Here is a 24,677-nt window from a genome sequence, read left to right as displayed (position 1 = left end):
GGATCTTGTGTGAGATTTTTTGACCTGTGTCTCAGGCACAGGTCTCATATGATATTTATTTGCTATGTTGAGAGGGACCGTGGTAAGGCTGGCCTCTTTCCATCCCTTGAAAAAGGAGATAAGTTGAAAGAATTTGGTGTGCCATAGCCATAAGGTTGCCCTGAACTTTTGAACATAATAACTTCAAACTGCTTGAATATGTGTCTTTTCTGTCAATTCTATTAGTTCTCCCATCAATTCAAGGAGCAGCAGCCTTTTCCTGGGCATGAGCCCTTCCCAAATCTTGGGCTTAGACTGGTGCTTCTGCAGTAGGTGCTACTGCAGACCAGTAGGTGCTACTGCTGGTTTAGGTAAATGAATGTCCCATATTTGTAGGTAGGCTTTGACACGCTCTGCAGGCACTGGCTGTGCTTAAATGCAGAAGACACGGTTCATAAGCGTTATCAAAAAATTTTGTGAATCACTCAGGGCTCTTTGATTATGGAATCTTTTGTCCTGCTACCGTATCTCCTCCAGGGTCATTTTGTCCAGTTGGGAAAATAGATAATGTTTAGACCGAGCTGTAGGGCCTGTTCTGTTAGTCACAGCTAGGTATGAAATGTGAGAGGAATTTTCAGCCCTCATGTTTCCCTGGAAATCATGTAGCCAATAGATGAGTGTTGCAAATCTCTTTCATCTTTTTGCATAGGTGCTTATGCTTTCATTTATTTATTACTTTTCAGCCTCAAAAAGATGCTGGATTAACGTACCGGTTTTATAATGTTTTAACTTGTGCACAGTAAAATCTGTGGAAACAAAAGAGTTTAATTGAAAGAATTAGAAAAGAATGTCTTCTCTCTTTTCTGCAGCAGAGTTACTGCCTTGTAAGCAATTACTGTATACAGTGTGTGTGTGAAAATACTAGAAACGCCTGTACTTCTCCCTTCTTTTCATTACCTGATTTGAAATAAAAATTGATCTAACTTCAAGTCTCTCTCTCTACTTCCCTCCCTCCAACAGCTATGGGATTTGGAATGGATCCTGACTTACAGATTGATATAATCACAGAACTGGATCTTGTGAATACAACCCTTGGGGTAACGCAAGTGTCAGGACTACACAATGCCAGCAAAGCATTTTTATTTCAAGGTAAGACACACGTCCTTGGTTCTCTTTTCCCACTTTTGCCTTCATGAGCTCCTAAGAGCTTTGGTGCCCGATTCCCTGTAATGGTAGTCTTAACTGTCATTCTTTTGCTGAAATGCATGTGGCATTTTTTTTGTGGGCTGTCAGGTCACTGAGATTAGAGGTCTCTAGGGGAAGTAGTTTGAGTAGGTTTACAACACTTCCAGTACTTTTTTTCAGACTAAGCATGTCCAAGCGCTTCCAAGGAGTGGACTCTGTTGTATTCTTTGGCACTATCTCTCTGTCATTGTACAGATGCAAGAGACACACAGAGCTGAAGCTATGTAGGTAAGAGAAGGCAGTTAATGTTTTGAACACCAGTTAGTAACAAGTAGCAAACCTTTCATCAACTTTGTGAGAACTGTTAAAGTGAGAAAATTGGACCATGCTTAACTGTCAGAGATCAGTACCAGGCACAGAGTAAGTCACTTTGAATTGTAATATGATTCTTCATTCAATATTCTAAGATAATGCTTGTAAGGTGTTCTTTTTTTTTCTTTTTATTTTTTTTCCCCCTCTTCTCTAAGTGGGTGAAATGTGGCATATTTTATGGTGGTTTTAGGTGAGACCGAGATGAAGAGACCAAGTCCTACGAAGTGGTAGACTGTACAACAAGGTTTATTAGGGGAGAGAGACATTTATGTCACTTGGGATTAACAGAAACATTAAAGCACAGTTAGGAGCACTTATTATTGTGGAGACTTCTTATGTTTGTTTTTTCTTTACTGTGCTTTTATTATGTATTCAGGTGGGTATGTTAGTGCCTTAATTGTTGATCTCTATCCTCTGTAGCTGTTCTTAGAGGCAAAAGATTATGATCTCATTTTGTTTTACTTCTGGATTTGCAATACCAACTGACTTAATTACAAGTAATAAGAGAAGTGGATCTAAAGTCTTAGTTGACTTTTACCTGGCCAAAGCCAGTTTAGGTGCCATAGCAGACGCTTCTGGAGACCTTCAAAGATCTTGTTAGTCATATTTCCAATCTGTGCTGTGCTGAGTAGCAGAATTTTCACTGTTTGCCAGATTGATGCCCAGAAGATGGGCATTAAGTTAATCATAGAAAGTTAATCATAATCATTTAAAGATACCGATTGTTTTGCTTCTAATAACCCTGACTACAGTTTTATGTGTCGTGGATGAACAATATTGAAGTACAGTCATTCCTCTAAAGACTGCAAAGGCCTGACTGACTTCAGATATGTTAGTATTTCCAATTGCTGTTCTGTGCAGCTAATTACAACTGCCCTGATGAACTCTCACAGTGAGCTTTCACAGACTGGTGCTCAGAGCTGCAGAGAGAAGGTCTGAGGCGTGTTTCTGGCAACTGAAACCCTCGATACTGAAAGTAGTTTTGAAAGGCTAGAGGTGAAGATGTTATGCTTATTTTTTTTTTTGCCTTGAAAGACTGCACCTGTAGTTTACAAACCTAAAGACCAGTTTAAAAAACATACAGCTTGTAAAGTTCACGTGAGCAGATAAATCCAAAGATAGATGTTCACAGAAGGACTAAACAGAAGTTCACAATGTGAAGTGAATATACAATTCAGAGTCTCTAAGTAAATAAAGTTGTTTTCTAATTCCCCAAATAGAAATTCTCCTTGTAAATGCACACAGAAATAGCCGTATGCTTGGATATTGCCCCCTGTACACAGTTTCTTGGAAGATGATTTGGGAAAGGTACCATCTTCACTTAAGCCCTTGGGCTAGGAGAAGACTGGAGACCTTTGGAGTATTACTCCATCCCTATAGAGGTCTGTGAGGGATCTTTTGCTACTGCTGTCAGGCAGGATGGAAGTCTGAGGCTGCCCGTTGGCTGCTTCCCTTCTTGTTCATATCTGTTATTTGTTAAATGTCAGCAGTATGTCAGCAGCTGTATGAATTCCCTTTTAGTAACAGGTGACTTACTTTACAGCTACAGTTAGGCTGTGTGCCAGGCCTTTGCCTGGAACCTGGAGATACTTATACTTAATTTTGATTCTTATCTTGCCATACAGTAAAACCAGTACAGAACCCAGAGGGATGTATGGGCAACTGCTATGTCTCAGGTAGAAGGAATCATACTTTTTCCTGTAGAGGTTCGCAAAAATCCAGACAAGGCGACAGTCCCGGGGAGAGGGAAGACTGGAAGTTAGTGCTTCGTTCAGAAACATCTGTATCCTCTCGGACCTGCTGCTCCAGTGTCAAAGAGGGAGCCCTTTCTTTAAGCAGAGCTTTGCTTTGATCAGTTCTCACCGCATGGCAGTAGTCGGTGAGCACTGTGCCTCGCTGCTCTGGCGTCACCTCTGGGGCTCTGGGCAGGGGAGATCTCACCTCACCTGGCAGGCTGATTGCTGAACAGGGAGCTGTGGCAGGAGACCTCTTCACTTGTGTGCTTTTACCACTCAGGATTTCCTAGTTTAGGAAAAGAAAAGACTATTTTGTGAGCGTGTTTTTTGGCGTACAGCTTTCATGGGGGCAGTTTTGCCCCCCTTCTTTTGCCATGTCCTTACAGCAATGTAATGGGGCTCTGAGCTTACACAAAGGCTCCCCAAGGAACACTTTGTCTTGTAAGATGTGTTTTCTAAAATGACTTTACTAGAGCTGTTCAAACTGAGTGTGTTGCTTTGTGCATCCCTGGAAGTCTATATCTGTGAGAGAGAGAAATGGTAATTTTACCCCCACCCAGACAGTTCTACATACTGTTGTAGTGGCAGTGTGAATTGTTTTCCTAGGCATGATTATTTTTCTGTGAATTGAGCTTTCTGATACCGAAAGCTTTATGAGTTTTGGGCACTCTGAGTTGCGCTTAGAGGCCCCCCCACCCCCCCCAAAAAAAAAAAAAAAAAAAGATGATGGGAAGAAAGAAAGGCATGGGAGAAAGTGAAACTATTATTTTTATTAAGACTACTTTTTTTTTTTTTTATCTGTGATGTTAGCTCTGTTAAGGAAAGCGATTTGTTTGTTACAAAGATTCTGGGGAGTACCTCATGATTTGATTGGTACTATAGAAAATATAGAAGGACTCTTTTCCCTGGAAGGTTGGCAATTTCAGTCCAAGGTGACCTCAGTGAAGTATTCTGATTTGATAATAACATTGGTAGTAAGAGCTGAGACTCAGATTTCCATGTAAAACAGTTTTACAGGCAAAGAATCAAATTCAGCTCCGTTGCAAATTGTGTGACAGCGAGATAGAACCGAAGTGGCAATTGAGAGTTGTGGGCTGCCTTTGGACAAGCAAGTCTGTTCCTAATTCAGAAAAGCATAGAAACCTGTAATTAAGTGCAATCATCTGAGTGATCCTGTTGGGCTGTATCTTCGATTATTAGAGTATTTCAGCTGGATTTTTGATTGATCAGTTCAATTATTTGTGTTTTGTTCCATTCTCTGTGAAATGGGGGTGAGGGAATAATAATAATAATAATAAAAAAACACACAAAAAATGCCAAACAAAGCCGTCTGAGTGCTGACAGTGAGAATTAGATGAAATCTAGTTATCTAACTCACAGTTGCAATTCTGAAAACGGTCTAACTCATAAGATCCCTAAAATTCTGGTCTTACTTATCATTAATTTTACAGAATGAGTGGGGAAAAAATCTTTATGTCCAGATTGGTTGTCCCAGCAGGAAGGGACAAAGGAGAGTGAGTGAAGACTTGTGACTAGAGTGCTCTTGGGAAACGGGGCTCCCACAGTCCTGATGTCCAGCCCCACATCTCCTTGCTTCCAGCCAGAAGCCGAAAGAATTCAGTGAACCAGTTATGGGGTTGGGCTGGAAATCTTTCTTGAAGAAATATATTGAAAATATTGCATATCCACATAATGCATTGAGAAAATATCTTACAAACACTGCATAAAAACATTTGTGAATCCTATCTTTCCAACGTCACAAGAAGATACTGAATTTCCTCGAACAGGACCACGGTATACATTTTAGTATGTCAAGAAGCAGGCTGAACAATGGCCTGCGTAGTGGAACTCAATCCCATGCTCTGTTTCAGGTAGCAGAGAAGTAGGGCTTGTTTTGCACCTGTAGGTGGAAACCTCAACAGAACCTTGAGTTCAGTGGCAGAGAAAGGCTTTCGTCATAAATCAGGCAGGAGTTGATGTTGAACTGGTCATCCTGCTCCTAGGCAGTGAGCCCAGACTTCAGCCTAACTGTTACATTATGTGATTATCTTAAGCAGTGACTTTTGTTCAGTGCTCTCTTCTTGTGGAAGTAAAATTTTATTCCTTTTATAACCTGTCAGCTGCGCACATTTCTTTTTAATTCTTCTTCCCTCAGCATCTCTTTTTGAACTGATAGAGGCTTAAAGCCTTTACTTATAAACCAATTCCCACAAGAAGTTTATTAAGGTTTTCTTGTTCCCCTTCTTCACAATCTGGCAGTATTTTTCAACTTTGCCTTTAAATTAGGAACTATCTTTTTACTAAGTATACTATATGTAGCACTTGGCAACTTAGACCACCAAGAACTGTCCAAAGTCTACCTATATATAGTCCTTTCTCCCTTGTCTGTTTTTTTTTTTTTTTTTTTTTTGTATTAAACAACTGCTGGATTTATAAGGGAAACACCCAGCCTGCAGCTCCTGCAGCATAGAGTTTGGTTGTGCTCCTTCTTCCCACTTTACTGGTGACTGCTGTTTTTTTCGGTACAGTCACAGCTCTGACAGGAAAGGTGAAAGAATAACAAGTATCTTGAAGAACAGAGAAAGGTAATCTTTTTGTGAGAAATGAGTGAATCTTGATGCGTTCCTGAAATGAGAGGGCTGTCCTGCGTCAGGCCAAAAGAGAGAGCAAAGCTGCACTCCTGGGGGGTAAGAGGTGCCTCATGGCTGGCTCCCTTGCACTTCCAGATGTGGTACATTGCTCTTTGTAGGTGTTTCCTCTCAGGATGTTATGGATTCTGATTTTTAGATAGCTTCCTCCTTGACTTGCTAATGACATGCTTAGAGAGTGGAGGTGTTTCCAGACCACATTCAAGGGTCAGGAGGGTAGGCTGCTGCCTTGGTTTGTCAGTGTGTGTGTGTGTCTTCTCACCTGAGCCTGTGGGCTGTGCCCTTCAGCTGAGGCTTTGTTCCACACCGGGCATTGAAGCTCAGTGTTGCCAGTGTGATGTGCAAGGTGTGCAGGCTGCGGACCTCAGAAAAGAGCCAGGGGCTGCATGAAAGGCAGCAGATAATGGCTGAGGGAGGAAACGTGCAATTGCTCTTCCTGGGGTGGATGGCACGGAGAATTGTATTGAGCGGGAGAGATAAAGTTTAATTTTAGAGTTTAGGGTGTTTGTACCTTCATACATAAGACAATCAACCAGGGTCATTGGTTTGGTGATCTCTCCGGTATGTTTATAGCAAATGAGAAGTGTAAGCAATATTGTTTTTACAAAGCAGGAATCTTTCAGAAGAAGCAGGGAGGCACACCATGGCTGGCTCAGTCTTGATCCTGCCTTCAGCTCTAGTGAGGCAGAGCAGCTCTGTCGCTGCTTCCTCGCACAGTGGTGTCTGAGGCATCCTGCCTCACTGGGGTGCTGCAGAGGTTTTGGGCAGCACCGGTGTTGAGCTTCCGTAGGCCTCTCCCTGTTGTGTCCCTCCCTTCTGTGCTCAGGAGAGCTCTTCAAAGCACACAGGCGCTCTTGCACGTGTGGAAAGGCAAGAAACTTCTTTTTTTTTATACTTTTTTTTCTTTTAATCAGGTAGAGCCCATCATTTGCCTCAGCTCATAGCTGAATGCCTGTGTGGCCACTTGCTCGTGGCACCCCTCATGCATGTGGGTGTTTGCCCTTTCTTCAGCACGCTTTCCCCAGGGTACCACCAACGCGATAGAGGGGCTGATTGGGGCCCTCGGAACGTCCAGAGCCTTCTGGAACCGGCTGCGTCCAGCAGGGGCAGCCCCATGTCTCCTCACAGAGGCCCTGCAGCCCCTCTGCTGCCAGCCCCTCAGCACTCTCCTCTGGTACAGGTATATCTTCATGGAAACTCTGAAAGCTCCTCAAACTTGTGGAGTTTTTATTTATTTCTTTATTTATTTTTTATTTGAAGGTGGGCAGTGAGGTGTTTTCCTCTCTTATGTGCCCTGCTGTATCGGTCAATGCCAGTTTTGACTGGGGTGGTGTGGATTTTGGATTTTACCTCATATTTGCTGCGATGCCCAAGTCTAGAGTTAAAGGAACCTCAGGAGGGAAGGTCTGCAATGGTAAAAATAAAAATCCTTTCTATTTGTATGTAAAAACAGTATGTAAGCCAGCCTCTTGCCCTGATCCTGCAGTAACGTTTCCTTCAGAGTTGCTGGAGAGTTCCTTCCTCTTTCAGCTCTTTGTCAAAGCTGTGCTGTAAAGAACTGATAAATTAAGAGTTGAAATAAATACCAGAGGGTTTTAGTGGCTAAATACAAGAGATGGACGGTTTGTGCGGCTGGGTGTGCATTGTTCTTTGGTGGCTCTGCGCGCCACTGTTCCTGCGGAGCAGCTGGGCCGGCTGTGCCTGAGGGTGACGGAGCAAAGTGTGACTTGTGTGGCCTGTGGCTGTCAGCAGGACAGAGAGCAAGGACTTGATCTCTTTTGGGGATTGTGGTTGCTCTGCAGCTTTCCGCCCTTCCTCCCCAGACCTCTGCGAAAGCTTGAAAAGAAGCGGAAATCACGCTGGGAATTTAGGGGTGAGGACTGGGTGTGTGAAGAGACGATAAATGCAGCTGGGGTGAACGGGCTCCTCTGAGAGCTGGTGAGGGACATAGGCTGGTGCTGGGAGGTTGGTGGTGAGCAGCAGTCAGATGAGATTAACTGTGACAGGCAGGGCAAGGAGTCTGGGACTCAAACTGGGAGGTGGAGGGGAGAGGAGAGAAGCAGCTGTGGTGAGGAGCTTGAGGCCAAGAGGCAAACTGGTGACGGCTGGGCAGAGCAGTGACAAGGACGGTACAAGGACGCTGAGCTGAAGGGAAGGGAGTAGGGTGCAGGGATGAAGAACATGGTGAAGGGAACCATGGACAGTGATGGGGAGAAGCAGCTTGGTCAGAGGTGAGGGGCTCGTGCCCGAATGAGAAACCTGAGGGCTGAGGTCTCAGGCTGGCTGGGTGAGACTTGGGTAAAGGTTTGTTTACAGCAGAGACAGTGTCAGGGCAGCGTAACAGGGAACAAGCACTGGAAGCTCAGATTTGGCAGTGCTTTAGGGTGTCTGCGATGTGCTAATTTTTAACAAATGTTTTTGGAGGATAAAACTAGGATAATGTGTATTTAATTAATGACTTGGAACCTTAATTTTGCTCTGCTTGGGTTGTTCACCTGTAAAGCTGAGGTACTAATACCCTTTCCTCTAACAACAGTGGTGTGAAAAGAATTAATTAATTGTCGAGTTTCAGCGCTAGAATAATTAACTTGGTAATGGTCTGTTCTGTCTTCAGAGAAGGATTTGAACTTGGTAGATTTACTGTTCAAGGTCTGCCTTGAATAGTAAAAATAAAACATCAAATCCTTGTTTGTCACACAGGTATTGTTTGCTCTTTGTTCTTTACTTTGTGCTCTGACTGAGGCAGGGACCCTCTGGAAAGCAGCATGTGTTCCTGCAATTGAAAGTGCTACTGTAATGCGTACCTCTGGAGGGCCGAGCTAGGTGTCCCTCTGAGACTTGAAAGCTGACATCCATCTAACTTCTTGTTTATATTTGTTCTTTTAATATGGCTAATCTTTTAATGTGTTTTGTATATGCAGTGTAATTTTTTTTTATGTGGCAATGAAATAATTAGTCAAAGTGGGTTTTTATCTTGTGTAAAACTGACCCTTTTCATCAGAGAGAAATGACTGGAGTCAAAATAAAGTGAGCTGGGTGGGAATGAGTGAAATGAATCATCTCCAGTGGAAGAAATTAAAGGTCACTCGAGACATAATTATTAAACAATGCTCTGAGGCTCTGAAGATAGATAAACTATTGCTAACTTTGTCAGTGCCCAGGAGTAGTTTTTAGAATACTCATATATACCCATCCAGTGCTGGCTGTTTCCACTCTTGTTCAAATTTGAATTATGATAGAGCCTTGTCTAGGAGGAAAATGTATCCAACACACTGATATGAAGATATAATTATAAATCCTTGCAAAGTTTCTTGTTCAGTATACCCTAATTTATCTCCCCCCCCCAAAAAAAAAGCTAAGTGTAAACTAAAACAGAAACTTAGTCGCACTGAACGACAGTGACCAATTTCCAATTTTTTTCCCTATCCTGAATGTTGTCATGCTGCCTTCTGTTACTTGACATTTTTTGGGTTTCCCATCATGTCTGTAATGATTAGGAAAGAATTCTGAGCACACATTGACTCTGTCCTTGGCAGTTATTTTTGCTTTCCTGGGAGACAATAATTGTGCTGCTTGTCTGTCTTCATTGCCACTGTGGTAAGTACAAAGGGGGATGTGGGAGAAGCACTTCAGTATTTCTGTAGTATGCTAAAAGCCTCAAATGCTTCTGGCAACCTGTTGACAAAGTCCTGTAATGAAGATAAGCAGAAAGAAAACAAAAGGTCTCTACTCTTCAGCGGGCAGAGAGGGGGCTAGAGAAATTAGTTCCTGACTTTGCCAGTGAGTTTCGCATGCTTCCCCACGGCATTACCATCTAGGTCCTTAAAATGGAAGTCAATCAATTTAGATAAAAGAAAGAATAACAGTCTGAGTTTCTTCTATCTTTGTCAGAAAGGAAACACAACAAAAATTGTCTCTTTTCTTCAAAGGATTTTGGTGAGCTGATGCTCTTAAGTCTTATCATTCTGCAAACAATCAGGTTTTATTAAGTACTTGTATAGAAAAGGAGGCTTAAACCAGAGGAAGGATGTCATTCTGAAATATCGTACAGTGCAGGCTTGAGTGCCAGCCACAGCCCTGGGGAGCTACGGCGCCAGAGCTGAGCCTGCTCCTTTGAGCGAGTCCGGCACAGTGCCGAGTATCTCTTGGGGGGAATCCTGCCTGAGCTCAGGGCAAGCCCGTGCCACGGCCTGACGCTGCGGGTCTGGGCTGCTGGACGGGCGCTGGGGTAAAGGAGAGGAAATGGAGCGGTGCTTGGCTCTGTGGAATGAGCACTTCTCAAAATGCAGAGGGAGGGAAAAGCAGTGCTGAAGAACTGGGTTCTTGCTGCAGGCCATGAAGGCAAGTGGCCCTTTATTGGGTGCTTTTGTCCCCAGGAGGGGACTTCTAATTTTCAAAACAATTTGAACGGAAATTTATTAATACCTATTTGAGAGGAGTATTTACGTTTGTTCTGCTTGATTAAATTAGTTCTAAAGAGAGCTACATCTTTTGCCTGGAAAGACATGATGCTATTTAAAATTACTGTCAGAGGAATGTAATGATGATGATGATTGTTTTTTAAGACTTTGTGCCTTAAAAAGGTACACAAAGGCAGATACAATCAGGCTAAATGCAAGAGCCAGGCATGGACCACTTCCTGTGGTGAAAAACCCTGCTGCTTACAACTAACTATCAAGAATAATAATTAGATGCTACTTGAGGCCTCAACCTACTCCTTCTATGCCAAATTTTAGATTAATCTTGCCACCTGCATTGTGGGTGTATAAATGACACGAGGGGGACGTTTTTTTCTCTTATTTTTCATTTCTGCCACATAAATGGTGTGCAGTAATCATATCATACTGTGCTGGTTTGTGGCATTATATCATGTGATCGCCTTGCATTTTGTAGCCTATTCAATGATATAAAATGCGGAACATTAGAATTTTTTTTAATAAACGGACAAAAAGTGCTTTTGGCACCTGGTGTCCACTGAAACATTCATCTAAATTGATAGTTATGTAGGCTGTGTACCTGCTAAAATGAGAGAGCTGATTCTGTGGTTCTGACAACAGAGGGATCTGTGATCATTGATGTGACTGCGGTACTTGACAATAAACCCAATAAACCCTGTGGCTGAGCGCTGGTGTTCTTGCTTCCCCAAAATCTCACATGGCAGTCGTCTTGTCCCCCATCCTCCCACCCAGCTTGATAGTGTTTCTTGTACATAGTTACAGCTGTGTCTCCCATTGATCCACCATGCTATAAATAGGAAAAAATAGTATAGGATTACTTTACTGAGCCCAAGCCCCCCCCCGAGCATCCGGGTGACTCCTCCCTCTGAAGCTGGGAGTTTTCCACTTGGCATCAGTGGGAACAGGCACCTCCTGCAGCATACAAGTTTCTGTTGTAAAGCTTTGTTGTGTTTCTTGCTCCCCATCACCCCCCCCTTTTCTTTTTCTTTTTCTTTTGTAACCCATAAGGCAGCAAAGACTCTCAGAGTGCAACAAGCATAAAACCGAATCTCAGAGGTTAAATGCTCATTGTTTCTATGACGAAAGACCATCTACAGATGGCATACAGACCTGCCTCTGCTTCTGTCTCTCCACTTTGGCTCATTGTGCATAACGATATTGAAATTTTAGAGCCCGTTCTTGGGAGTAGGGAAAATAACCAAGCCAAGATGTGTGGGAGGAGAGTGGGCTTTATGCTTGTGTGTCATGGTTTTTCTTGGTCTGTGGAGGTCTCCACAGATAGTCATCATGCTGTTTAGAAAATGAAGCAGCACAGCCTTAAAATGTGGCATCTAGAGAATAATTTAGTAAATGCTGATGATTTGGAAACCTCACGTACTACACTTTATCTCAAGTCTTTCTTTTAAGGGAATCTGCTAACAAGTTGAGGGAGCAAGGCTCTGTGCAGTATTGGTTACAGTCATCATCTTACGAAAATAGGGGAAGTTATTTAGGTTTACTTCACTGTAATTAATTATGAAGCCAGGAAAAAAAGTTCCTTTTTTTATAATAGCATTGCCCACACATTTAAAAGTCACGGTCCTCTGTGTTAGCCTTTTGTTCTCTGATCCCGGCAGTGCTTTTAATGCTTTTTGATGTCTTGTGAATACCAGCTTTCAGATGGGATATTCTGCTTTTCTAGCTTTATGCCATCCTAATTGTTTCAAAATGTAGTCATTAAAAAAAAAGTAAACATTATTGCTGGTGTTATTGCTAATGGCAAAAAATGCAAAAAAGGGGGACACATGTGGTGGTTCTATTTAAATAAAAGCTTATTTTCAGAAACAAAGGCTTATGGAGCAAAAGGGAGCTGTTAGTACCCCAAGCACGTTTGCTGTTACGGATGAACCCACAGCGATGGATGCTATCAAAGTTGTCATATTTTATTCATGAGTTGTGGTATGCTTGGATGAAATAAGAAAAGCAATGCTCCAAATCATAATTATGGTGTAAAAAGATAAAACAGTTATTATTGTGACATTTTTGAAAATTCTTAAATCTCTCAAATAATTCATATAAAACTTGTGGAGAATGACTAAGTATGTTAACTGTGGCTACGATTCTTTGTTGGGGGGTTGTGTGGAACACTTCACAGAGGTGGAATTTATACAGATTTGGGGAGAATATATAAATGTGTGCTTATATGTGTTCCAAGAAACAAAGACAGCTAGAGTATTGAATATAAACATAATTGTAAAGAGGCTGACAGCTGAAATTATACTTCAGTAGAGAGGGGCTTTGACAAATGTATTATGCCCCATGTTATTATCACGCAGTTAATAAATAAAGCAGACACCCAGAATTTAATTTTCTTTAGCAATACTGCGGAAGTGATTTTTCTGAGGTAAAGAAAACAGAAGGGAAAATTAATTCATGAAACACATTTGGTTAGTGTTTGTACAAATTGCAAAGAGAGAATAAGGAAAAAAACCATAAGATTTGAGTAACAAATGAGCTAAATGTTTTAAAAGTAATTAAACAACTGTTTAGAGTGTCACATCACTGGAATTTTTGAACCATGAGCGCACATCAGCATATGCTTACTTTGAACTTTACGGATAATTTCATTGCCTTGAGTTGGGTTATTCTTGTGTTATGGACTGGAAATCGGGAGCTCTGGGTAGGTGTAGGCAGGTCTGTTAGCTGCCATAAGCAGCATTAGGCGTTGTAATCTCTCTCTGCACATGAAGAAACTGAGTCAGAGGTTGCTGAAACTTCCCTGTTGACGAGCTACTGAATTCTGGTGTTTTGAAGTGTGTCTTTGAGAACACAAGTCTTCAGCAGGGAGGCAAATTCTGCTTTCTCTGTGGCCCTGCTGAGCTAGACTGGGATTCTCAGCACAGCCAAAATAATTTAGGCATTTTGGCCTCTTCTGCTTCTCTGGGATCTGGTACTTAAAATTCCTTTGAACACCTAGGTTCTGGGTTACCTGTGACTCTATCTGTCACGTTCCTGTTAAACTTTGGAACCCTAATGCAGGTGTACTTGATACTATTTATTTTTAACGCCTTGTCACAAAGTATGAGCAGCGTTAATTATCACCTCAAAGAAAGAAGAGTACTAAATGAGAAACCAGAATTATTACATATAGCTTAAAAATACAAATAGATCGTTCTCTGTACAGTCTATCAACAAAGCTGAAATTTGTTTCCAGATTACAAAGCACTAAGGGTTATAGTGGGAGTAAGGTGGTCCAAGCTGCAGTTATTTGTAAAACTTACCTTCTGTGTCTGATTTTTGGTTCTAGATGCTCCTCACCTTCTGGTACTGTCTTCACTTAGATGTAAACTTGTTCTAAATACGGCTGAAGAATATGTTTGTCAAGTTCAGTATATGTTTGCATTTTTTAAAAATCATTTCCGATTTGTTGGGACTGTGATTTTGAGCTTATCTGAAAGTGTTTTGTGGAAGGGGAGTAAAAATTGCTTGGGTTTGCTTTTGCACGAAGTCAGAACAGGAACAGTATTTTTAGGTGGCTCATTATCTTGTGTGGCATTAGCATTTAACATACTCTAAAATAAATCCCTGAAATGGACAGTGCTTCTGCAAAACAGCCAGTGTTTCGGTAATGAGTCTTAGGAATTACTGCTCCTTCATGCTAACGTTGCAGACAGTGCTGCTGGCTCTGTTCAGACTTCTCCTCATGACTGGATTGCTACTGTAATCCTTACTTTTTTTGTTTAACTGTGGTTATTTTCAAAGTTTGAAAATAGCAACCTTTACCTTCATAGTCACAGTGATGTGACGTGCTAGCTAATATAGATAAACAGTGGAAAAGAAGTTATAATCAGTGACTCCTGCACTAATTAACTAACAAGGCATGTAATTTGATTAACTCACATGATTTAAGAGCAGATGATGTGCTGTTAGCAGTAGCGTAACTTCTGGAGCATTTCTACCAGCACCAGAATAAGCAGTTAATTTAAGGGATCATCCACTTGTAAATAGTCTTGATTTCAGCACGAGTCCCTCGAGGAAACAGCTGAGCCAACTTGAGAAGGCGAGCCTGAGCCTAGTAGCTGCTTAAAATGAACCAAGGGAAAGGGGCTGTCCGAGCAACAGGTGATGTGTAGCGCTCCTCACGCTGAGCAGCGTGGCTGTTTGTGTCAGGAAGCCTGGGGCAAAGCCAGTTGGCTCACTCAGGTTGTCTGCTTTTGCTCTGTACAAGCCACCTGGTCTGAAGATGGTGTCAGTTGCTGTGTGATACACGTGCCCGGGCCTGCTGCTCATGCGTCTGTCGCCACAGAGACAACTCCAGCACTTGCCTTGGTTGTTTGGTCTGTCTGGGTGGAAAGACAAGGGCCCTGGAGATAGGAAGCCCATAGGTAGCAGACGAGGGCAGCCCCTGCAGTGTAGGCTTTGCTACCACTCTCTGCTGCCCTGCTTTCTCTGTCCCCTAGAGGACCTTGTTTTGGCTGGGACTTGAGGAAGCAGGTGGCTGCCTTCTCTCATGGCATGTATTCATTTCGAAGTCTTGTGCAGTATCTGGTGCAGTGCTTGCTGTGGAATGCTCAGTTTTCTTGGTTCAGTTTGAAATGCTGATAAAACAAACGAGAGACTTAGACTTTCTGACAACTACCTTATGAACTGCAGTGTGGTCATTCTAGCCAGTGCTCAAGTTGGGCCAGCTTTCAGGAAGTGAAGAGTCTGACATTAAGCTCCTAAATCAACTAAATTATTGCTGGGGAAGAAATGGTGAATTGATAAGCACTCCCTGATTTTGGTAGCCACTCAAAAATCTGACTTTTAGAACTGGGTTTGCAATAGCTTTGCAAAAAGAATGGAATATCCATATAACTTCAAATGCTAGATGAATGTTGTTAGGTGAGACCTAGTCATAAAGTAGTTTACAAACGTACATCACCATGACAGCAATATATGAACACTTACTGCTAGGGTAGTTTTGCATCATGCAAAAGGAGAGTTTACTTTGAATTGTATTGTTTTCCCACCTTCTTTAGCAGAACTGCTTTTGCTGTATAGTCATGGGAACTTACCTTTGTAACATTAGCTATTCACCCTGGTAATTGCTCCATCCTCTAATTTAATGAAAACCCATTAAACCGAAACAATAATTAAAATGAGACATCATCTCTGTAGGAGGTTTGCATTTTAAAATCACCAAGCATTTCACTGCAGATGGATCTTATTCTTGAGAAACAGTGTTTGAAGCAACATGTAAAAAGTGATTTATAATGAATAATCATAATTTAGAAAGCTGTGCTGTTGAACATAATTTCCTACTGTTTATTACTGACTCTGAGTGGAGCTTGTAAGGCAGAAGCAAGCAGAGCATTTAGAATGACTTTTCGTGCTGGTGGGAACACCTAGAAGCAAAGAGGTACTGGTGAGAGAACATCCTGCCTACTTCGAGCCTCTCTGGTAGCATAGTTTTGAAGAGCAGGGAGGGGATTTTTGACCCCTCCCCGGGTTACTGGCAGGGGTCCCTGGGGAGCAGCATGGTGCCTGCTCAGCACCCGCACACAAGCGTGCGTTTGTTTTTCTCCCCTGCCTTGGAAGCAGTGCGGGCGAGCAGCAGGCATGCTGCCGGCTCTGCGCGCAGGTGACAGCCAAGCACGCTGCTGCGCGGCCAGGGGCTCTGCGGCACCGCGGGGCTGTCTCGGGCCCTAGCGCTGATAGCCGAATCGAGCTTCCAAGGTGCTCTGAGGGATTCGTGCCTCTCTGCCTGTTCCCGTGACAGGAGTATATTGCCAAGTCTTGCCTTCTGTTGGCATGTGAGGAGAAATGGTGTGAATCTTCCTCCTGCAGCTTCAAAAAAAAAAAAAAAAAAAAGCTGTTGTCTAGTGAGAACTGCATTTTGCCCTTGCTAGGCAGGGAAGGACAACTACCTGAAGGGTCTTTCTGCTTGGCAGTGAAATGACTTCTTCCTGAGGAGGATCCCCATGGCTGCTGTTAGCATCCTTCAGTAGACTTCTGGATCAGTTTGTGGCCTGTCTGGGCCGAGGAGAGGTTTTAGAGGAGCAGGAAGCAATGGGCATCAGGGGCTCTGTCACCAGTAGTGTGTGGGGGTGGTTTGTTTGTTTTGTTTTTGTTTTTGACCATTTGTTAGAAAGAAGAATTGCGTGGACCGATGTGCAGAAAGGAGTCTGTGTACTGGATCCTGCTTGAACATGGAAGCTTTGATGAAGCTCCTGCCTTCATTGAGAAAGGTTTTGTTACCCTGTCTTGTGTTTCCATCCTGGGCAACTTCTGGAAATGGCCTACGCTTGTTTTGGATCCCATTTCTGCTCTGTTCCATTTTTGGAAAGCTGGTGTCTTAAAAATTGAGCACTTTTTTTTTTTTATTCCTTTATGGGGAGATTTAAGTCTTACTGGATCTTGCCAATAGCAAGGTAAAATCCAATATGTTGCAATATTCAGTTCTCTAATGGCTGTCACTGAGATCTGGATTCTCTGTTGTAGGGTTAATTTCTACTTGCTTGGCTGGTGTGACTGTGCAAAGGCTATTCTGAAAGTGTATTTAAACACCTAGCTTTGAAATGATTGAAGTTAGCAATAAAGCACTGTGTTTTGCGTTCCCTACCAAAGTAAGGAAGTAAAAGGAAAAAGTATTCAAGCAGGCTAGTTAATGCTGAAACATATCTATTGTTTCAGAAAATATGATCTGGTTTAGAACTGAATTTCAGCATTTTCCTCTAAAGGAAACCTTTAGTAAACAATAATGAGTTCTCGTCTGGATTGGGATTCAGCTTGCAAGAACAGATGTATATTTTTCATTGCTTAAAACTCCAGCCCAAATGGTCACATAATTCCCTTCCCCTTCATACCATGGATTATTGACAGTGACATCCAAGTAAGCTTGGCAAGAACTTTGCCTACTTTCTTTGCATCATTTTTTTTTTCTTTCTCTGACTGCTTTTGTCAGCTTCTTTGGGGTGTTTGTTTTCTTGCCCAGTTTCCAGTGGAGCTGGAGCCAGCATCTCCCTCTCTCCTACTTGGGCCCTCTAACTCAATCGAAGCTACAAGTGACAGAAGTCTGAGGATTTAATTCTTAGTTCCCTGAGCTGGTGCTATGTAGAACAGTGGAAACCCACAGAAAGATGCAAACTGAGGGCAAAAATCAGCTTGCAAGAGCTGATCTCAATCCTGAGTAGTGAAATAACGGGAACTGGAGTAACCCATGTCTGATTCAGGCAGGTGGCTGAGCGTGGGAGCTTGCTGCCATGCAGCAGGGGGCTGGCAGCTGCCTCCGCTGATCCCAGCCACAGTCCCGGTGCCGGATCCTGTCCTGGCTCCTTCTGGCCCGGGTAGGGCAAGGCTGGGGCTGAGCCAGCTTGTGGGGCACCGGGCAGCCGGGGAGGCACGGCTGTGTCCCTGGGGATGGCACCCGCAGGGACGTGTTGGGCGTAGCTGGGTTGGCTCTCCTGGCACACTGTGCACGCTTTGTGTTTGGTGCTTCTTCCTTGGACCTGTGGTTTACATGGCAGGGAGGAGGTATGAAATCAAACAGTGGATACGCGCTCTCTTTGTCATAGGGGTGTCTTCTGCTTCTCTGTTTTGCTGAAGGTAGAAAGTTTACTTGATGCTCTGGATGATTTCTATCTGTCGAACTTTAAAATAACTGTGCAAGCTTGGTTTTTTTTTTTGCTTGTTTTCTTTTAGAAACATTCTACTATGTTTAAAAAAACCCTCCAGACAGTCAGTATTTCAGATTAAGAAAATATAATCACATAGAAGGGCATATGAAAGTCGTATCTACTTTTATTTATTTATATTATTTATTGCTGAGATTGTATTATCATTCAAGCATGAAGCGGTGTTTCACCGAAGATTACTGTATAAACCTATATTGTTCTATATTATGTAGGAAATACGGCATTTCATTACAAGCAGACAGTTATTTTTATAGACAGTATAAAATGTATTTTCCCCCTCAGGCACCTGCAGTGAGGAGGTGTATCCTTTCTCAGGGTGGTAGTGTTGTTGTTTTTTTTTTTTTCAAAGCATGAAAATCAACTTGCAAATAGAAAGCTCTTACTCGAAGTGGATCATAACTTCCAGTTCATGAGTATGGTACTTCCTGCAGAAATCAAGCAGAACACAGCCCAGTGACATACCAGGAGGTGGTGCAGCACTGCCGGAGAGGTGCCAGGGGGCTCTCATGGGGCAGGGGACTGGGGCCGATGTGGAGCCACCTGGGCCCTGTCTTCGATGAAGCTTCATGCAGCTCCAGACTGCGAAGAGTGCGCTTGGCACCCCAGCAGCCGCCCGTCACCTCCATAAAGCCCCATGGAAGCAGATTTCTACATCCTCGCAAACCTCCGTGGGCTCCTCTGCTCACAAATCCAAGTGCCAGCTATTGCGTTGCATCTGCCACATCACTGCAGAATTGCTGGGGAACCCCCCTAGTTGCAGTTACTGAGGTTTCCTTATGTTGAAGTCATCTCTGCTGGGGTTTCTACCCCTGCGAGTGTGGTTTTTTGGCTGTCCAGCGAGGGGATGTTCCTGTGCACTGGGACCTCCTTAGCCTGGCAATGAGTAGAGCTACTCCAAATGAGTAGCACTGGATTTAGAAACATGTTAATTTTAAAAAGCCCAGTTAAATAACCACCTTCTTATGGATTATATTAGAATAGTGTTGCAAATCAGGACCTAAGTAATGTTTGCTGTTTAGTGGTTTGAACCCAAGATTCTGGAACTTGACGATTGCAGATCTATGGCATAGACTGATTTTAACCAACAGAGAGCTAATGGAAGGTGTATTTATGCTGTGTTAGGACTGTGAACTGGTCTAGAATATAACACGGTATTTCAAAGTATGTTTCTAACTGAAGTAGTCAGTGCTTTGGTTATTCAGTGGTGATTCTGACTAAGGAGCCCTAGGTTTTTTGTAGAAGGTTGGGTGGATAGATGAGGGGATGTGGCTTTATAACTTGGTCCCTTTGTGATGAGAAAATGCTGGATTTTTTCCAAGGCTTGACTGAATTTTTTACATGTATGTTTCACTGACAGCACTGCCTATGTTTTCATGTGAAAATTTTTTTGAGAACTTCAAATAAGCAATATTTTATTTATGATTGTAACACTTAAAGAAAATAAAAAAAAAGAAAAAAAAACCCACAAGATTTTGTAAGATATAAAGGTTCTTAACATTCAAAACAAGAATAACTCTCCTCAGCTCTCAGTATTTGGAAATTCTATCTCCGAGTCTCAGTTGCATCTTGGTACTTGGTTATCTGTCTGTGTAGATAGCCGACTGTCTGTGTGATTTAAATTGGAGTCATTTACAGCCAAAAGTGAGTTAAGTTAGTGGGGTAGAGAGTACGCTTACCTGTTCAGTGTAATAGGGGAGAACTTCCTGATTTATGAGACACAGTTCTGTGTATCCTGTCAGCTGTTCCAAAGAGGACTAGGCAGTATTTATGACCACTAATAAGATCTGCTAGGTAAGGTAGGTGAGGATAACGATACAGTTAATGAAATCTTGTAGGTGAATGCAAAATCTACTCTTCTGTGCTGGATACTTTCTTCTTCTGTTCCCCTTTATGTTGGCTGTGGAAACTATTTCTGTTCTCTGAAGCTTTGTCCTCTTATGATACAAGTGGCATTGGAGAGACGAATAGCTTGATGCTGTAAAGTGGACCTTATATTTATTTATCAGGTGAATTTGAGCCTCTGGCAAAGATTTTCTGGTGATTTTTGATGTCTAATTTGCAGTACTTTTCAGAGGTGAGCTTCTCAAAGCACAAGTGTGTTATGCATTCTGAGTGTGTAGGCTCATTTGAAGGGCTGTAAGCTGTGCGGAAGAAATGGAGACACCCAATTACAAAACATGCTTGAATACTTTTTCCTTGGAGTTTGGTTTCAGTCCATGGCATTCCCCCAGTAGTCTGTACTTCTGAGTTTCGGGCAGTTTTCAAGCCAGTCTCTTCTCTTTCAGTCTGCAAAGCCTCACTTAATGATACTTTTTTTTTTTTTTTCCTCCCCTGCAGTGGAATTCTGAATTGTAAATCTCATCACTCCTTTGTGTGTTATGGCATTCATGCTGGGCCAGATTCTCAGGATTCAGCAGAGTTATATGGTTTTCTACCAGCTGAGAATGTGTGTTGGCATTTCTGGCTTCAAAGTAAACCTTTCTGAAGGAAGCGCACTGGGCTTCTAATTGATTGTGACATCCAGAAACTGCGAGTGGCACAGGTCTCGCAAACGTGTGACAAAGGCCCAGCATGCAAAACAAGGCAAGGGGTGGGAAGGTTTAAATGCTGTGATTTCTCCTTTTTGTCATTAATCATCAGTGGTGGCGATGGTACATTGCAAATAAAAGGATGAAATAAAAATGAATGCGTTGGGAGACAGTGCATTTGAATCTTAGAAGATCAAATATGAGAAGGCATGCTGCCGCTTGGACATCAGCAGGGTTAGTGAGGCTGAAATATTTCTGGATCTGCCCGGTCAGACTGTAGTTTAATAAATATTGCATGAGCTGTCACGCTTTGCTTGTTTAAACTGAGAAATCCCTGAAACGGTAGCAGATTGCAAGCGTGTCTTGTATTTATTTCTTGGGCAGAAGCTCAGCCATATAGCATTATTAGCAATAATACATCTCTGCCTTACACAGTGCAAGGACACGTTTCCTCTGATGTGCGATGGAAAGATGGTAACGGACTTGGTGGTAAAAACTGAAACTGGAGCTTAGTGAATTGTGTTGGGAGAGGCAGTGCCTGAGATTTCTCAGAGTTTAGGAGCCCATTTATTTGACTGCAGCACACCTTCTTTACAACAACTTAATCTGCTCACAGCAGACACAAATGGTTCAGCATCCCATTAAAAATTGTCAGAAAATCAGTAGCTGACCAGTTGTGAACTTGTCAAAGTGACAAGCGGGAATGCTGACGGAGGCGACATTGGGGTTTTTGCACTAAACAACTGCAATGGTGTTGTGTGGTAGGTGACTCTCAAAAATGAAAAATGTCGATGGCAAAATGAAAAATGTAATCTGAATCTTTCTGACTTAGCACTTCTACTGGACTGTTGTTGCCACTCTCCTCCCCTTTTATTTATCTATTTTTTTTGAATAAAATTCTTAGATATAGAAAGAGAAATCCATGCAGCGCCCCATGTGAGTGAGAAGTTAATTCAGCTCTTTCGGAATAAAAGTGAGTTCACGTTTCTGGCCACCCTGCAACAGAAGGCATCGACTTCTGGAGTTATACTGTCCATCCGTGAGTTAGAGCACAGGTAAGAGGAAATTATTTCTCTCTAGTAGTTGCAGTCTAAACGGTACTGAATGCTCAGTACTCCGTTGTGACTGTTAAAATAGTAGGTTTATAATCTGACATGTAAGTTAAAGCCTCTTGATGTAATTTGCGACTTGCTAGTTTTTCTTATTTATTTTTTTTAACAGGAGGAATGCATTATTTATGTATTCTGGTCTGTAAAATAAATGAAGAAATAAGATCAAAACCACATTGCATAGACAACATGCATTTTGGAAATTGCAAACCTCGTAATGCAATTTCTCTTATTTATCATGTGCACTCTGGAGTTTGCTTTTTCATAGAAGTTAAACTTGCATTCTCATGTTTTTCTGTGTTTTTAAAAATGTTTTAAAATAATGTTTGCTTTTTTTGAAATTCAGCTCTTATGCTATATTTCAAACCTGTGCTTCCATGTGGCGATGTGTATGTTTGCTTCCTGGCATGAATACAATATATTCTTATTTTGTGTGTGTGTTTTTTTTTTTTTTTATTGCCAGTGTTGGAGAAAAAGAAGAGGTCATTTTCATTAGCTGTTATAGTGGCAGACATCAGTTTGTTTAAAAACAACAACAACAAAAAAAAAACCACACCAAAATTATACCTTCTATTATAGGTCATAATGATTTCTCCGATGTTTTGATGTTTCAAACTGTGTGTTGTGTCAAATAGTCTCCTGCTATCTTGAACTTCTAACTTTGGAAAAATCAGTTTGCCATATTAACGGATTTTTTTTCCATTTTTCATTTAAGAAAGAGTACGCTGAGGATAGCCATTGATACAGTGTCACATTTGGGGACACATACATGTACTTGTCAATCCAAGGTCATTCTAGACAGGCAATATTATACAATGCAAGGCACATAGTTTTTAAATACGGCCTCTACTGAGTTTACCTGCTTAACTTGTCTCTCTTGGCAGTCAGAGACAGCGGCTGGTAGAGAGATGCACTGTGCAGGAGTAATCTTGATTGAATAAAATGCACTGCTGATGTCCTTGGCCCTGAGGTTATCTCTAGTATTTCGTATTAATAGACATCCATTTAAAACTATGTATAGTTGAAGGATTGGATGCTAGTCTCACTTAAATCTTTGTACTTGTATGCAGGAGCCAAAGTAGTTTTAAGTCTGTGTAGTTCTGTGTAATCGCCAGAACAGACATGGCCAGCTTTGCTAATGACTGCTCCTACATTCTGAAAGTCAGATGGATTACTGCAATTATCCGTCTTTTCCAGGCTTACTGTGTATCACTTAAAACAGACTCATTGTTTCTTTCCCCAGTGTCTTAAGTTGCTACTTGAACCTTGATAAGGATAGTGCTTCCAGACGCGTAGGTCTGAAATGACAGAAATTAATAAAGTGGAAGAAAATGGGGAAAAAAGCTTTTTAAGGCTGGAAAAGAAGAGTAGAGAACAAAGATTGGGGGCACCGCTGAAAAGTACCCTGGTTACATTATAATCAGTGTAATGGCAGAACATTCAGCTTGTTGTTGTTTTTATATTTTTGGGTGCACCAGCTGCTCAGGTCACTCTAGACTTCAGCCTCACATGTGAGCTGAAATGTGCCCAGGCCACTGACGCACTGGTAAACATTTAAAAAAATTGTTGCTCTATTTAAATTACTGTTGCTCAATCAAAATTACTGATTTTGATAATTATTTTGATAATCTGTTCATGTTCTTTTTTAAGCTTTTTTCATCCTTCTATGTGTCTGTGAAAATAGACAGTACAAAGAGATTAGTTTAAAAAAAAAAAAACACAAAAAAGATTGTTACATTTCAGTGTGATTAGGACCTGTGAGAACAAGTGTAAGGGTATCTTATTACTTAACCAGTATAGTTTTTGACCATGGAAAATCCAGTAACTTTCCTCTGATGTACAAAATAGGAAATATTTTAGTTATGGCATAGGTACTTTCAACTTATTAGTATACCCCAAATTGCACAATTAAAAGTTTGAGAGTACAGGACATGCAGGAGGTCAACAAGACCTGAATAAAAGCAGCAGCTGTGTTAGTTGTTGGTACAGGAGTTCATACCTTATGCAAGACCTTTTTTTTTTTTTTTGCACACAGGTTTAGTAGTTGGCATAGATATTTCATGGACTAAAACCTATTTTATATATAAATATATATAAAATCTAAGTTACATGTGCCAGCATAATTAGTTCAGAAGGCTGTTTTGCATGATGTTCAGAGTGGAGATAATCACCATAAGGTACAAGAGAAAACTTTTTGCCTTTCTGTAGTGCATATTAGCAGGAGTTTGTTCTTCATAAATAGCATGGAACTTTGAAACCAAGATATCTACGGTGTTTTAGAAATACGTAGGTAAATGGATCTTAAATCTTTACAAATAACAAACAGAAATTGAATTTAAAAGGTATTAAAATAAGATGAAAACACCTTTCCTCGAAGTCAGTCATTCAGATAAGCTGTTTTGTTATACTAAGTGGGTATCTCTCAACATTTAGAGATTAGTTGTTAATTTATATGATCCTTTGATGGACAGGATTTATATTGCATAGAAGATGATAAATGCGTCTTTGTTAATATTTTATCTTGTTGAATCAGCTTGATGATAAAGATTTTGTTTTCATGATCCAAATGTATTAATATACAGCTTGGGAAATGGAAAGCTTAATTAACACAGATTAAGTCTAATTGAACGGTCTGTTAGTATGTGCAGACTGTACTAGTTATCTGGAATACAAAGGGAAAATCTGCAGATTATATTTTTTTTTCTAAATTTCAGAGGACAAAATGTAATACAAGATGTAGAAACACGTTACTTGGGGATGCAGAAACTATTATCTTTGTTGGATAACTATGCTAGCTTTTTCATTCTTGAAGATCTCGGTGAGATGTTTTGATCACAGCTTTTGATTCCTTCAACCACCAAGAAGCTTGGAAAAGACCATTGAGATACTTGAAAATCCATCCATAAAGAGTCCTTATTTGAACAGTGATTTAGTATAGTTTCACCCAAAGTTGTATGTTTGCTCCTTACATGCTTTGGTCTTGCATGGTCCAAAGCCCCATAACATAA

General features: G+C 41.5%; 1 protein-coding gene across 6 annotated transcripts in view; it reads left to right on the top strand.

Moving 5' to 3' along the window:
• The window catches only part of NELL1 (neural EGFL like 1), a 292,350-nt gene that overhangs the window by 3,803 nt on the left and 263,870 nt on the right, over positions 1-24,677 (top strand). For all 6 annotated transcript variants that reach the window (XM_083838068.1, XM_083838067.1, XM_083838069.1 and 3 more), the window contains exons 2-3: positions 1,000-1,128; positions 21,465-21,615. In XM_083838068.1, the coding sequence (XP_083694194.1) occupies positions 1,002-1,128; positions 21,465-21,615 (278 nt within the window). In that variant the 5' untranslated portion in view covers positions 1,000-1,001. The remainder of the gene's footprint in view (positions 1-999; positions 1,129-21,464; positions 21,616-24,677) is intronic.

This window comes from Anser anser, assembly GCF_964211835.1.
Source record: "Anser anser genome assembly, chromosome: 5".
Classification (NCBI taxonomy): Eukaryota; Metazoa; Chordata; class Aves; order Anseriformes; family Anatidae; genus Anser; species Anser anser.
The sequence above is the reverse complement of the archived record's forward strand: the minus strand, read 5'-3'. Positions and strand labels throughout refer to the sequence as shown.